This window comes from Gossypium raimondii, chromosome 11 (genome assembly GCF_025698545.1).
Source record: "Gossypium raimondii isolate GPD5lz chromosome 11, ASM2569854v1, whole genome shotgun sequence".
Lineage (NCBI taxonomy): Eukaryota > Viridiplantae > Streptophyta > Magnoliopsida > Malvales > Malvaceae > Gossypium > Gossypium raimondii.
The window spans coordinates 11,786,882-11,802,899 of NC_068575.1; the positions used below are offsets into that span (position 1 = coordinate 11,786,882).

Here is a 16,018-nt window from a genome sequence, read left to right on the forward strand (position 1 = left end):
AAATTTTAATATGACTTTAATAAATACTTGTAAACATTAAATAAATAATAAAACATCGACTCACTTGTCGAAATCATGGTCCCGAATCCACTGTTTTACACCACTGAAAATGAGCAGTTACAATAATTATGGGCTCAGTGTTAAAATTTGATTAGGTGATATAATTTAATATTATTTTAATAATATTTTATTAAGATATCTTATTCATTTTTAGTTAATAAAAAAGAAAGGAAAAATGAAAAAAGTTCTTCATTTCTCTATGACTTCAATATGAGTGGGAAAAGATAAAGGAGATAAAATTTGCTTTCTTTACAAATTAGTCTTTTTCCATCAATTTCACCATTTTTACCCAAAATTTAGGAGAAATTTCATAGACACTGATCTGGCGTAATTTGATATGGAAAAATAGGGTTTCTTGATATACTTGAGGAGCTTATTCTCAAGAAAAGTAATGTCTTTTTCATAATTTTTCTTAATCTTTAGATATTAAGTTAATAAATGTAAATGTCTCATTTTTACTCATTTTGTGACCCAATTTGGCCAAAATTTCCATTGGGGGCCTAACGTGTGAATGAGTGGTGTAGGGACATGTTCAAGGTTGAAAACGAGTGAAAACGACACCAAACGAAAGGTGTAACAGCCCGTTTTTAGTGAAATCAAAACAGTGGTTTCAGGACCACAAATTCGACGAGTAAATTTTTATTTTATTATTATTTTAATGTTTTTGGTAGTATATTAAGGTAGTTTTAACATTTTGTTAAGAAATTTTTATGTTTGCATGATTAATTAAGTGAAAAGGACTTAATCGTAAAAAGTGTAAAAGTAGAATTCCATTAGTTAAAATGGTCATATGGCTATGAAACTTTAAAGTGTGAGGACTTAGATGGTAATTAGACCACTTGAATAGTTAGCGGATATTCATGGAAAGTTTTATTGAAATTTTGAATGTTTTTAAAGGACAAAATGGTAATTAAGTAAATAAAGTTAAAACAAAAGAAAAGAAATGGTATCATCTTTTATTTTCTTCTTTCCTAACCGAAACTAAGAGAAATAAAAAACCATTGATGAACACAAGATTCGGCTAAGCTTGCTTCTCTTGCATGGTATGTAGTTTTGTCCTGTTTTTAATAATTTTTATGTTTTCGGAATCGTTTTAACTTAATCTAGCTAGTCCGGGGTCAATTTGTAAAACTGTTAAAGGTTGAGGGTTATGTTATGAACATTTTTGTATGATTCTTGATATTAAATGGTAGATTATGGAACCTTGTTAATAAATAAACAAGTTTTGTAAAGTAATTTTTTATGAAATTTGCATTTAGGGATTTGTTTGTAAAAATAGTAAAAGTTGATGTCAAATTTATGAAATGATGGTTTATATGGGTTAATAACATACATACTCGTATAACAGAAATAGAACCTGGTATATAACAGATCATACATGTTAGATGTTATTTACATCATGTATCATACTATCAAACTATCAGATTTCATTCTTAATAGCTTATTTAAACACATACTGACCCCACACGAAAGGCCCAATGTCGATTAGGACAACATGTACGACTTTAGGGAAAACTTTTAAAATTTCAGCCCAAACGCCCGTATGACCCACACACTTAAAATGGCCTAACCGGCGTGGCCTAAAAGGCCCACACACGCCCATCTGTGGCCCACACGACCCAAAATGGCCTAGCCCGCGTGTCACACAAGGCCTATCACATGGCTGTGTGGCGTCGATAGACCCTAATTTCAGCTTTCACCAATCGCCATTTATCGAGTTTCTCGTTACACACCTTACTCGATTTTGATGCGAACGTTCCCACAAGATAACCAGAACTTAAAAATTGACAATAGAACACCCAAAATCAATCTTAATTCCTCAATTCATATCGAATAACCACTCGACTACAACGCAACCATAAAAAAATTCACTTAAAAGTTTGCACTCATAACTGTTTCAAATACTTACCCTTACGCGCAGACAGCACCCACACGAATCTTAATTCACCGATGAATTCTTCGCTTCGCGAACTTGACCTAAAACCAATCAATCGTTTATCATCGATACAAAACCCACCACAGCTCAACACAATCGAAAACAAAAGAAGCAAAATTCCAACACAAGAGAATGAGACGAAACTTACACAATCAAACACTATTATCGCGTTGAATAGCAACAACCAAAGTAAGGAACTAAAGACCAAAAATCCAAAAGAACAATTTTGCTACCCAGCTCACGTGAAAAAGAAGAAACAATATTATGGGAAAAACAAAAATAACGTGGGGAAAAACAAAAATGAACGTGTAAAAGGGGAGGGATTTTGATATATTTCCTCTTTCTCTTTTTTTTTCAAACAAAAGAAATAATAAAATAACAAAAAAGATAAAAATAAAATAAAATAATAAAAACAAATCCTAACCAACTAACTCTCATCTTTATCCCATTACTTATTAGAGTTTAAAACAAACTCAACTTCCACAACAAGACAGTCTAACAAAACTATTAATAAAATAAAATAATCCACCGAGACTCGAACTCAAGACCTCAAGCTCGTACCCAAATCACTTAACCATTGAAGCACATACTTATTTATGAATAAAATTAACGAATCAAGACTTAAGACTTTTGGGATGTTATATGTTCAGATATGGCAGCAATAAGGTTTGACATTGAGAAGTTCGATGGTGTCACAAATTTCAATCTGTGACAAGTTCAGATGATGGCAATTCTAGTTTAGACCGACTTAAAAAAGGTCATTACCGTTAAAAAACCTAGGAATCTAGATCAAACAATGGGAAAAGCTTGATGAAAAGGCCCTGTCTGCAATCCAGTTGTGCGTCGCAAATAAGGTATTGATGGATAAAACCTCATCCGACTTGTGGAAAAGGTTAGAAACTCTTTATGCAACTAAGTCACTGGCTAACTGTTTAATGTTGAAAAAATGTCTATTTACATTTCACATGAACGAAGGTAAGCTTCTTAGAGATCGCATTAGTCAATTTATTACTCTTTTGAATAATTTAAAAATTATTGAGGTTAAGATTGACGATGAAGATCAGGCAATGCTATTATTGTGCTATTTACCCTCTTTATACAAGTATTTCAAAGAGACCTTGATTTATGGTAGACAAACTCTCATTTGAGGATGTGAAAGGTCATTTGTTGAGTAAAGACAAACTCGACAATGAGTTTGGTTTAGATAGCAAGGTAGATAGGCAAACTTCCATTTTGGTAGCATCAAAGAAGCGAGACAAAAGGTGTCGATACTGTAAGAAGTTAGGTCACATCAAAGCAGATTGTTATAAACTGTAAAATAAAAGGGTTGCTGAAAGTAACAAGGAAGATGTAGCTGTGTTAATTTGGCCGACGAAAGCGGTGATGATTTCTTGTTAGTGTCAACGAGCGATAGCTCTGAGCTTACGTTCGAGTGGATCCTAGATTCAAGATATTCTTTCCACATGTGTCCCAACAGAGAATGGTTCTCCACATACAGTTCGGTTGAAGGTGGAGTTGTACGCATAGGAAATAATTTATATGAAATGTTACCATTAAATCTTATGTTATGTTATGATTTATATGAAAATCTGTAAGTATGCATGCTATATGATTTATGATATATGATTATGATTTTTGTATGTTTCGGGATGGGATATGATATGATGGAGGAACTGCTATATTGCAATTTATACTGCAATTATGGCGGCTAGACTGCAAATTTATTTACGGCAGCTCAACTGCATTTATACGAGTGGCACACCGCCACCTATTGGTGTGATTGGATGGATGAACTCTAGTAGTCCTATATGGTGTGATTGGCTGGACAGAGATGGTGTGTAGCGGATAGGGGTAAGACATGATATGATATCATATGATATGTTACACTATGTTATGAAATGATATGATTTGTTACAATATAATATGTTATGATAAGATATATTTTGATATGAAATCTGATACGCTATGAAACAAATTGATGATTATGATTTCTTGTATTGAAGTTTTGGGTCAAATCACACACTGGGCTCAGAGCTCACGATTTATATGCTTTGTTTCAGGTAATCCTTCAACTTAGGAATGGACGGCGACTTGGAAGCTCGAGTTTCATAAATTTAAATTAAGCACTACAGACTTTTTCATTTGTTTTATTATGGACATTTTGAACTGTTTAGGGGTTTTTATTTTGATTGGACATTCTAATTTCTATCTAGTTCATTAGGATTATTTTTTATATTCATTACACGAAGGCTTTTATCATTTAGGAATGCTTAACCTAAGATAATTAAAATGAACCGTAGTTTTATATACAAAAAGCTAAAAGGTTTTCTGCTACAAGGTTAATTGAAATTCTCTCAAAATGCTTTAACACGCAAATGTTTCCAAATACATTGGTTTTGGTTTTTAATTACAAAATTAAAACGGTGATATCAGAAAGTCGCTGTGATTTTCAAAAGCATAATCTAATTAAATTTTCCTTTGGCTGAAATTGGTTTCCATCAAGTCAAACATTCATCTCTTTTTGCATAAACTAACCTCCATAATCCGACCATAATGTCTAGGCCGAGTGTGGGGTGTTACAATTTTAGACTCGAAAGGTTGTAGAATCAACATCGAGTAGAGCAGGGGATCTCGTTTGGAAAGTCTAACCGGTGAAATCAGACGTCCCTCGTCCGTTACAGGGTCGAAGTGAACTCGTTTGGAGCGGATGCAACTTGGTCATAGGAGGGAAAAAGGGATGACCATTTCGTTTAAGAGATGTTCTCTTTTGGATGCAAGTTTTGAAAAGTTAGGGCGTTGTGTTCGTGAAAATCATACTCAGGTTAGTTTTGATTTGGCAGTGCACAGTCGAAAGCTAGAAGTTTTCCAGCTTCTACGCCCAGATTCGACTCAGTTAATTCCCTACATAGTTCAAGATAGGCCCGTGGCGGGCTTTGGCAAAGATGGCGTTGTGGAAATATAAGTCAAGGTGGAGATTTGTTGAGTATGCATCATATTTCAGTCAAATTTGAGAGATAATCTCCCAATTAAACTATGTTTATTTGTTTTCTTTGAACTCTAATTAATCTAGATTATGTTGTTATTATTTGACTTACAAATTTAGCCTATAAATAGGCTCTTTTACAACCTTAGAAAATACACCCATTAAAATATTAGAACTCATAATACTTTTGGAGAATTTTGTGTTTACGTTTTGAGGGTTCTTTGATTTTTGGGTTTCGGGGTTTAGTTTTTATCTCCATCTTTTGTACTATTTGTTCTTTTGTCATTATAGTAAAATTATATTTGCCTATGGTTTTTTATCCTCTTTTGAGGGATTTTTCCACGTTAAATTTGTGTGTTCAATTTCTCAATTTTTTCTGCTATTTTTTACTTGTTCGTTGCTTAATCGGGTTGATCCCTAACAAAACTATTATTGGAAGGCATTGTCATGATAAAGCATAGTGGTGTATTGATAAAAGTGAAATCCGAGAGGAGTAGGATAGTCCATCTGAGACTTGGTCTTTTGTGCATCATTAATGCAAAGGTTTTCTTGGAGCTCTTGGTAGTAGTTTCTTGGTTGACCAAAGTTCATCGTTAGATTGGTGTGATGATAGCGAGGCTAGAATTCAAGTTTTAGCGATTTGATCAACATAATGCATCTCTAATTTGTGTCTAAATTCTTCCTATATTGTGGTTATGGGTAGTTTTTCTTTCACCTCTTTGCAAATTATTCTACATGCTATTTGTGCATCAATTTAAAATGTCATATTTATCTTTTGTACTATATATTATGTCCTTATATTTTTATTATTTATGGCTCCTATTAATCAAAGTATTTTCTTAAATTTTAAAAAAAAAGAAACATTCATTTGTTTATATATATAAGAGGGAAAAGTCGAAAAACAAAGAGCGAAAGGGAAAGAGAAAGCAAGTGAAACCCAAAGGGTTTTGGGCATCATCAGTGAGATAAGCAGGTTGACAAATAAAAATACATTGATTTCAGATGATGTTTTAGTTGTTTTTTATGGCTGGCTGCTTGTATTTAGCGCTTCAAATTCAAATTCAATTCTTCCTCTCAGAATTCGGTCCAAAATGGAACACAAGATAAAACTAAATAACGAGCTTGTATTTATTGCCTCTCATTAAAATTAATGATTTACTAAACTGCTATCTTGTTTCGAGGTCTAAAGACATAATAGAAAAGAAGATAATTGTTGTATATTTTCAATTTCATCTTCTTAGAGTCTTGTTAAACTGTGAGATAATTCTCAATTAATCCCCAAGATGATATAATAATTTATTGTTAAATCAGATTAAGACATTAATGTGAATTTTTTAAGAAAATTATTCTAACAGAAAATTTCTCAAATTTAAAATTTATGAAATAAAAATATAAAAATTAAATCTCAAATTTAAATATAATAAAATAATCAAGATCATAATTTGGCTGAAGACAATCTTTAATATATATATATATATATATATATATATGGGGTATAATGAAAAAATTAAATATTCAATCTATTTATGTTGCATATAAATATGTGGTGATTGGTAAAGTTAGACTTTGAATTTTATTTCTTAAAACGTAATCAACTCTATCTTATATATTTTTGGTTATTAGCATTTCTTCTTTTCAAGTAAAAAGATACTAGTAAACTTATTGATAAAAAAATGAAGATAAATTTTAATTTTATGGATTTATCACTTGATTTAAATTTTGATGATTTTCTAAAACCTATTTTAATAACCTTTGATTAGTAAATAAATATTTCCAACCATTTAATCTTTATATTAAAGGTATAGATTTTACATCAATATATATATATATACATATATATTAACAAATATTTAAATACATGATTCTCAAACCCTTGGTCATGGGCAAAACATTCTAGTTTCCAATAATTTGCAATAGTTATTATTAATCTTATTGCATGTAAGAGACAATAATAGAAGATGAATATTAGATCTTCTTCAAACACTATTGTATTTAAGAAAATAAATATTGGAAATAATAATGATAGATAAAGAGGAATTTTAAGAAGATATGTATATGAAATATTTGGGTACACATTTGACACAATTCTCTTAACTTGAATGCAAAATAATACATCAATCAATAACGTTAACATATATTAACTTTTTTCATATATTTTGGGGTGATTTGATAAATAATACAAGTTTAAGGTCTAAAAGAGGTGAAAAATTAAATGACTGCAAAGTTAGAGGGCTAAACAAACCATTATACCTTTTATATATTTAATTAAAAATTAAGAGTATAAAATTTGATATATTAAATATAAATAATTCACATTATACAATTTCGATAACTTGTGTAAAAAACATCATTATACAATTATTTAAGGCCAAATTGGAATAGAGTTAACATTTATTATTTAAAAAATATCATTTATTATTTAACGTACTTAATATATTTAAAATCTTGATCATTCTGTAAATAAAATATTTTGTTTGGAACTAAATTGCACTTGAAAAGAATAACTTTCAAGGTATTTTTTATACACTATTATATTTTAAACTGGTTTGATTATTTTAATAATATAAAAGAACTATTAACCATCCTTGAATTATGGTAGACATTTATCATAGAAAATTGTTGGTATGGTAGAATTTGAGACCTAAAACAAAATATTTAGAAGTCAAATAAGTGATATTGAAATTAAAATTCATGGATCATATATTCCCTTAATATATGTCATCTATGACTTCTTCTTTTTTTGTTTCATATATGTGAGTAAGAGAAAAAAGTTTAGTGGACAGTCCTCTGAGTTGAAGTGACAACCCAAAATGTATGGGCCTTGATTTTAGTACAAATATATCCAAAATTGAAATTCTCAACTTGGAAACAGTCCAAGTTCAGTGTAATGTTTGAACACATTTACACACAACTGTTTTGACTAGAATTCTTGTTCCTTAAGTGACTCAGATTTGACTATAAATCCATAAAGAAATATTTCTACCCTTTATCAAAATAACTTTTTTTAATTTGATTTAATTTTTGTAAGAAATATTTCAAAATAAATTTTAAAATTTATCAAATTAATAAAAGAATTACTTAACAAATTTTGGCTTAATGATAAGAAGTATACTTGTTATTAATGAAATCAACAAATACTTTTTTCTATTTGATTTGATGTTGAGTGAAAAAAATTTAAAATAAATTCCTCAAATTGATAGAAAAAGGACTTTAAGATTATTCAATAAAAGCTTAAAATTATAATTATAAACCATATATACTTGAATTAGAATTAAGCGTGCTATCAGATTAATAATTAAAATATATTTAAGTTTAAATTAAAATAATTCTAGAGAATATCCACATGGTAAAAAGTTTAAAAATAATACACATAATTGAAGTTGGGATGTCTCAAGTTAGTATGCCATTATGTATTTTAGAAGGAAAGTAATATTTTTTTATTAGTTAACTCGTATAAGTGTGATTTAATAAAATAATAATGAAAGTTGACACAATAGTTTAATAATAAAACAACGGAAGTTAGATGAGATAATAAAGATCTCTTTTACCTTAACTAGTGGTTCAAGGTTTGATTTTCGTTTTGCATATAAAATAACTTTAAAGCTCGAAGCTAACATCCAACTCCTTAATGGATTTACTGAACGCAAAGAGTTAACCATTGAGCTTATTCCGGTGAATACCTGGGCAACAAAAATATTTAAAAAAAAAAAAAACAGTTAGAGATGAAGCAGAAATTGTGGGATTTTCTTAGGAAGGTGGGCATTTTGAAGCAGTGTAATTGAACACAAGTCAAAAGATGGAATGGGTGGGGACAAATTTAGTAGAAATTTTATACGACTTATGCAAGTTATTAAATATAAGCACATGCACTTTTCTATTTCTCTGGAGAATTTTTCCAAGAAACTGTCACCTTATTTATTCACAAAAGAAAAATCTAGAACCCATTGAAATTTTAATTTATTTTGCGGCCCAAAAAACCCTTAATTAAGTTCCCTCATTTTACTTTAATACTTGGATCATTTTTCATGAATTTTAATTTTATTCCCATCATAGTTCACATTTAATAATTTCTTTGTATGTCTTTTTAGGTTTTATTTAATAATTTATCTCCTAACATCACTTGTTATACTCAATCCAATTATGTTATTTTAAAATCTACTTATTTCAACTATTTAATCTTATTTTAATAGTTTTGGATAAAAATTTAGACATCTTCTTATTTTCAACCGAAGGTAATGTTTTGTATTTTAAATCAATTTCTTATTTACTTAGCGCATTTTCAAACTTATTTTGGACAACATAATTATCTATTTGGCCCTTCAACTTTACAAAATTATCGTTTAATTTTTCATCTTTTTAACCCTTAAACTTGCATTATTTGTAACATTACCCCAAAATTGATAGAAAATTTAATGGCGGTTAAATTTGTTAACATGGCATACACGTGGATGCTATGTCAACAATTAATTAATTTTAAAATTCAAAAAATAATTGTAAAATTAAAAGGTATAAAATTATAAAAAATATTTTAATAATTTTAATTTTGTTTAAAAAATTTAATTAATTGCTAATGTGGTATACATGTGAATGCCATATCAATAAAGTTAATATATGTTAACTTTTCTATCTATTTTGAGGTGATTTGATAAAAAAATACAAACTTAATAGTTAAAAAGGACAAAAGAAATTAAATAAAAGACTAAAACTAACTATTTTATAAAACTTAAGAACCAAATAAATAAATATGTGTTTTTCAATACCAATCCAATCCTGGAGTGAAGTAATAATGATTACACGTTAAAAGGTTTTGTTTTCAATTTTTAAAATATTTAATAAAAGAAATCTGATTGGATTTGTAATTGAAAAAGAAGGGTGATGGTCACCAAAACTCTGATTATCTGACCAAACCGCAATAACCCCAAAACATGTGAGCTTTGCTGGATTTGTTTTGCCCCAATTTTAAAAATATAAAATACAAATAATTGAGATATTTGCACAATAAATATGGGGTTAGGTCCCCTGTCATGTCCAAACCCTAATCCTAACACTTTGTTTAATCACACTGCCAAATTTAATATTTAATGGATGTTCCACCCAACTGAATTTCTATAATTTTTTAAAAAATTTATTGTGGTATTGAAAGCAGACATTTTCTTTTCTACATAAAAAAACCAATCCTTTCAACGGTCAACAAAAATCACAATCAAAAAATAAAATAAAAAGACCGTCCAATATTTGGGTGTAGATCCAATTTCCACCTGATTTTGGAATTCTAGAAATTAATATTTTAGCAAAAATATCCAACAAAGAGGGCATTTTTCAAAACAAATGTCCCTTCTCAAACTTTATTCTCCATCTTTTTCTGTGGGTGGAAAACACCAGATTTTTCCTTTCCTTGTTGCTTTACACCAAAGTTGATGAGTGTCACATCCTCCGTAACCTAAATCGTACAAACATTTATATTCCCATACTCTTATCAAACATTTATAAGCCATAAAAATTATTATATTAACATTTTATTTGTATTTTATTCCTTATTTTAATAATAAGTACCAAACAACAAATAGAGCTCATTTGACATATTTGAACTGACCCGATTCATAAAACTCATGGAGAAACCTATTTACTTAAAACCTTAGTAATCCAATGAAACACCCCTTTAAAATTAGAGTTAGCAAGATAATTAATGTAAATCTTAATATTGTAAATAGACATTAATCTCAATCGTTGATGTAGTTCAATCTGTACCATTAGATTTGGGGTGCTTAATTATAAATAAATATCTTCCCCATCATTTGTTATCACTTCATCCCATCATATTTTATTCTTGAGTTAAAAAATATATTTGAGAGCATTTACTCAAACACTTGGTGTATATTGTTTTCTTGTAGTTTTTTTTGTTCAATTCGAATGCCTTTTATCTTTTCGAGCTTACTTTTACTATTTTACGATGCTTTAAAAAAATTTCTTTGTAAATTCTCATTTTCGAGTTTTTAGAATTATAAATAGATTTGAAGTGAAAGAATCATCTAAAACCGTGTAATTTAATTATAGAAAAAAACTTGGTTAATAAGTGACCAGGGATAACTTATCAATGGTCAAAGAAAATGGCTTTTCTTTTTCTATTTAAAATGTTGTTTTATTAGGAGTTCTAGAAAGAAGGGGAAATTCAAATTAAATATAAGAAATTGTGATTAGCAAACACAATGAAATGTCGACATCTTGAACCAAATTTGAGGCACGTAAGCTCCTCGAAAACACCATTGCTTTTCACAATTTCTTACATGTAACTTCACAACTTTAATGTACTATGTTTCCTACTAAGTCCAAACCTAACCCATCCTACGGCTGTTCCTGTCTGCTCTTTTATTCACTGTTTTTATCCTGTTATGGTTTTTAGAATCTTTTCTATTCATGGTTTTTTCACAAATATTATTGATTTTAATTTCAATGTATTTTTATTGTATACATTCTACTATTCTAGATGAGTCCTTTGATTCCAGATTTCTAAACACGTCATAATAAAGATTAAATAAGTGAAATTTGAATAAGAAAAAACAATTATGAAGACAACAGAAGTCATCAATATTGACAAAGACCAATATGAACCCTTTCAACCACAAATAATTTAGCATTAAATTATCCATAAAATTTAAGAAAATATTTGGAAATAAAAAAAAAAAAAACTATAGTAGTCACATGGTGGGACCTAAATTTTGCAGGTGGCACATGGAGTGGGTCTAATTCTTTGTTTGGTTGCCAAGAAAATTTTTCCCTAAAGTCATTACAATGTCTCTTTGCTCATCTTCTTCTTGTGTTTTGGTCCCATAAAACAGATTAAATCTTTAGTATTACAAGAAATGTAATTTGGCCCTTATAATTTTATTCCTGCAAAAGTTACACTTTATTATGAAATAATTTAAATTGTCTCTTAAGAATATTGATTAGGTTTTTATCCATAAATTTTGTGGTGTAATTAAGAAGTGTGATAACTTATCAAAGATGTTGCCATATGGTATGCATGTGAGCCTTAAAAATTATATTTTTATTATTATATTCTACCAACTACCATTATTTTCTTCTCTTCATTATCAACTACCATATGATATGTTACTTCACTGATCTACCAATACATTTCTTTATACTTGCATGGTTTTTTTTTTTAACCAAACTTTAAAAATGAAGCCTTGTGAGGACCCATGAACAGAAAATTGAAGGAGAATATTGTCCTCTAGGAAAAAATTTTCTTTTTCTTTTTATTTATTAATTAAAAAACTTGTAGTGGATACTGCAAACTGGTATCAGATCTAAGTAGGATTGCATGTTTTTTCCCCCACTTGCACATGCCAGGTGTTAAAGATTCCAGGATTCATGTTCAAAATAGATTGGTTCTAAAAGCATATATTCAAAGTTTTGATAATAGGGCTTGAGTTATTATTATTATTATTTAAAAAAGGTATCATAAAAGCCTTGATAAGTGCCATTCTTTTTCATTCATTAATTTCATCCACCTGCCATCTTAAATGTTCTGGATTTCAATAACTCCTCTCTTCTTCACCTTGTACAACCAGTCTACATCAATGGACACCATTTTTAGTAGTTAAAATCAAAGAAATTCTAAAACTCACTCAAATCTCGTATGTTTGTAATTCTATAGATAGAAAACATAATATTAAAGGAGTTTTGCTTCCCATTGAGATTTTAAGAGTATGAAAGTGAAATCACTAGTGTTTTTCCCATTCTACAAGCTATAAAATGCTATAGAAATCCATGTGTAAGTTATGACCCTTTCTTAACAAAAAAAAAAAATTCAACTAAGAATTATCTTCTACACGTTTTTCTTAGGGAAAGGGAATAAACCAAAGCATATGCCAACATGCAAAGCTTGTTCCCCAATATTTTGATTCTTTCGTGTCAAGCTTCTACTTATGACTTTCACAAAAGTTATGGAATTTAAAATTTTCATTTCATATATACTTTTGTCAAATGTCAATGTGGAAAGAATAGTCATATCATATGCCACTTCACAATCACATTGCCTTTGCAACAATTCTGCAGATTCCTTGAAACCCAGTTTTGTTCTTCAGTATATGCTCAAGTACATGCTATTAGTACACATGCACCATCAACATTTGGATTCCCAGAGATGGAGATTCCAAAAATGAAAGATAAATGAAAAAGTTATAAGAGATACCCTTATTTTTATGTATATTAATATATGAAAAGAAGAGGCTTTTCTCACTTCCTTCGTACTTTCATTAATAAAAAAACACAAGTACAGGAGGTGGAGTCTCAACTTACTGTTTTTATCTATGTACACTCTATATGCTTAGTTCTTAAAAACATTAACCAAAAACAAAAACAAAAAACCAAAAAAGATATTAATAAAGACTGGTAGGTTGATCATGGTGGTTGGTTTGGACCCCCCCATGTGATGAAACTCTGCTCTCTTGTGTATAACTTCCATGGCCTTGCAAAACGGGAAGCTTTGCTTGATTTTGACTTTTGCTTTGTAGAGATGATTACTTGGGGGACCCTTCTTATGGGGATTCTTGATATGCAGACAGTGCCTAATATTTACATTGATAAGCTCTCTTCTTTTTCTTTTTTTTTTTTTTTTTTGGGGAGGGAAGGGGCGAGGGGTGTTCCTAATAAGCTCTTATTTATGCTCTTTCCAATGCTTTGATTAAATCAGTCCATTGAAATTGTTTCCCCTCCATTCAAGATCCATGGGTGCCCTGCATTTCATAACAAGCAAATTTCAATAAACCAAGATCAACCCAAATTGCCAATTGATTTCAATATGTAAAAAGCCCCAAACAAAGAGATTAAAATGAAGAGAGAAAATAAAAGAACTTACTCAGGACTTGTTCAGCAGACCATCTCCTGGAAACATCTCTGCAAATCATCTTCCTCAACAAGTCCTTAACCTCAGCAGAGACTGACCTGAAAATCCTAGATGGAAACCTTAAATTCCCTCTCAGAACAGCCTCGAAAATCTCCTCCGCCGTTTCACCGTAAAACGGTGGAACACCGGCTAACATAACGTACAAAACCACACCCGCACTCCACACATCAGCCTTCTCATTGTAAGCCCTACCCATCACAACTTCCGGCGCTACATAATAAGGCGTACCCACCAACCCATCGGCGGTCCCAACTTCCCCTAACCATGTGGAAGACCCGAAATCCCCAATCTTCAAATTACCTCTGAAGTCGAAAAAAATGTTATCAGGTTTAATATCTCTATGAACGATCCCAAACCTGTGACAATGAGCCAAACCCAACATAAGCTGTTGCATGTAAGCCGCGGCTTTAGGTTCAGACATATCGGGTTCCAGAATCTTGTCGTAGAGGGTAAAAGGCTGGCAGAGATCGATGATGAGTTGAAGGGTATCATCGGATTCAAACATGTCGTAGATTTGAACGATGTTGGAGTGAGGAGACAAAAGGGTCATGATTTTGGGTTCGTTCTCCAGACATTCTCGATCGGTGGGGTCGGAAAGGAGGCGTTTGTCGATGGATTTACAGGCGAAGGAGGATTGGGTTGAAGGGCAAAACACTCGAGAGATAACCCCAAACCGCCCTCTTCCGATCTCTTCACATAATTGGTACTTGTTCTTCAATGTTTCACTCAACATTTTAGGGAGCTTTTTATGATCTGGGTTTTCTGTTTTGGTCGATTTTTAAGGGGGGACTTTTCTTTTCTTTCTTTTTCTTGATTTGGTTTAGGGAGTTAAGAAGGGGGACGGGGGGATTTATAGAGAGAAAGGAACGGAATAGAAGAGAGGAATATTCGGTGGGTTAGGAGGAAAAGCAGTTAAGACACAACACGTTTGTTTAAGGACTGAATAGCAATTCCCCTAAAAATATTGTATTTTATAACATATAATTCTAAAATTTTATACTTGAACCCCAAAAAATAAGCTATAAAAAGGGGGGAAATACAACTTGACTTAGTGAAGAGAAAGACCAAATATTTGGTTTTTAACAGGCATATGTTTGAATTTTGTTTAAATATTCTATAAGACAACTATTTTATTGGTAGAAGGGGGAGTGAAGCAAAAACTATTTTAACAGAATCTAGAAACAATTATTTATTTTAAGAATTTCTTATTTTTAATATTTTGGTTTTTTTTTATCGATCGAGTTTTAACTCGATTGATATCGGTATTATTGCCAGCGTAGGAGGACGTAAGTTTGAGTGTGCTAAAGCGCATTATACTCCTATTTAAGGATTGAGGAGGGAGGATGGATAGTTTTAGGCATTGTATCAAAAATAATAGATATGATAAGAATCTATAATGAGATTGATATTAAAAAAAAAAGGGTAAATTACACCAACAGTCACTCAACTTTTATGTAACTGACAAAACAGTCACTCTGGTTTCAATTCAATGACTCAACTTTCGAAAAATGATAATCGTTCACAAACGTTATCGAAAAATGACAAACCAGTCACCCACTAACATTTTCTGTTACAAACCTAACGGGACAATTGACGTGGCCAGTTAACTGCTGACACGGCCAGTTAACTGGCCGTATTGGATATGTCCACGGTGAAAACCCACCCAATTTAAGAAGAAATTTAAAAAAAACCCTAATAGCAGTAGCAACAGAAAAAGAAGAAGAAGAAAAAGAGAAGATACTGTAAAATCCACAAACACAGTTCTCTTTTCATTGCATCTGACTTAAACTATAACACCCCAAAATTTGAATGTTTGACTAAGAAATACTAGCTTAGTTAAATCTATGTATCTGTGACTATGTGCTCTGTGTCTATGCTTGAGGTCAGAGGTTCGATTCGTACTTTTAGAAGTTTTTGCTATTTATTTTAGTGTAACACCCAAAACTTGGGCTAGAAGTTTAAGCTGAATCTGGACGAGTTACACCAATGTATTGAAAACTGATTTCAACGATTACCCAGAAAACATTCAAAACTTTACTTGATTCGTGGTAGAAAATATTTTTAGAGTTTAACATTGAAAATTGAAAAAAAAATTCGACTTGAGTGGTTTTATAGTTTCACGTTAAAAATC

General features: G+C 30.7%; 1 protein-coding gene across 1 annotated transcript; it reads right to left on the reverse strand.

Annotated features, from left to right (window-relative positions):
• Positions 1–13,601: 13,601 nt before the first annotated feature.
• On the reverse strand, positions 13,602–14,720 carry LOC105804637 (phosphoenolpyruvate carboxylase kinase 1). The gene is made up of 2 exons (XM_012637329.2): positions 13,840–14,720; positions 13,602–13,717 (listed from the first exon to the last, which is right to left on the reverse strand). Exons 1-2 carry the CDS (start codon positions 14,618–14,620, stop codon positions 13,671–13,673), a joined length of 828 nt encoding a protein of 275 aa, XP_012492783.1. The 5' UTR covers positions 14,621–14,720; the 3' UTR covers positions 13,602–13,670.
• Positions 14,721–16,018: the final 1,298 nt, after the last annotated feature.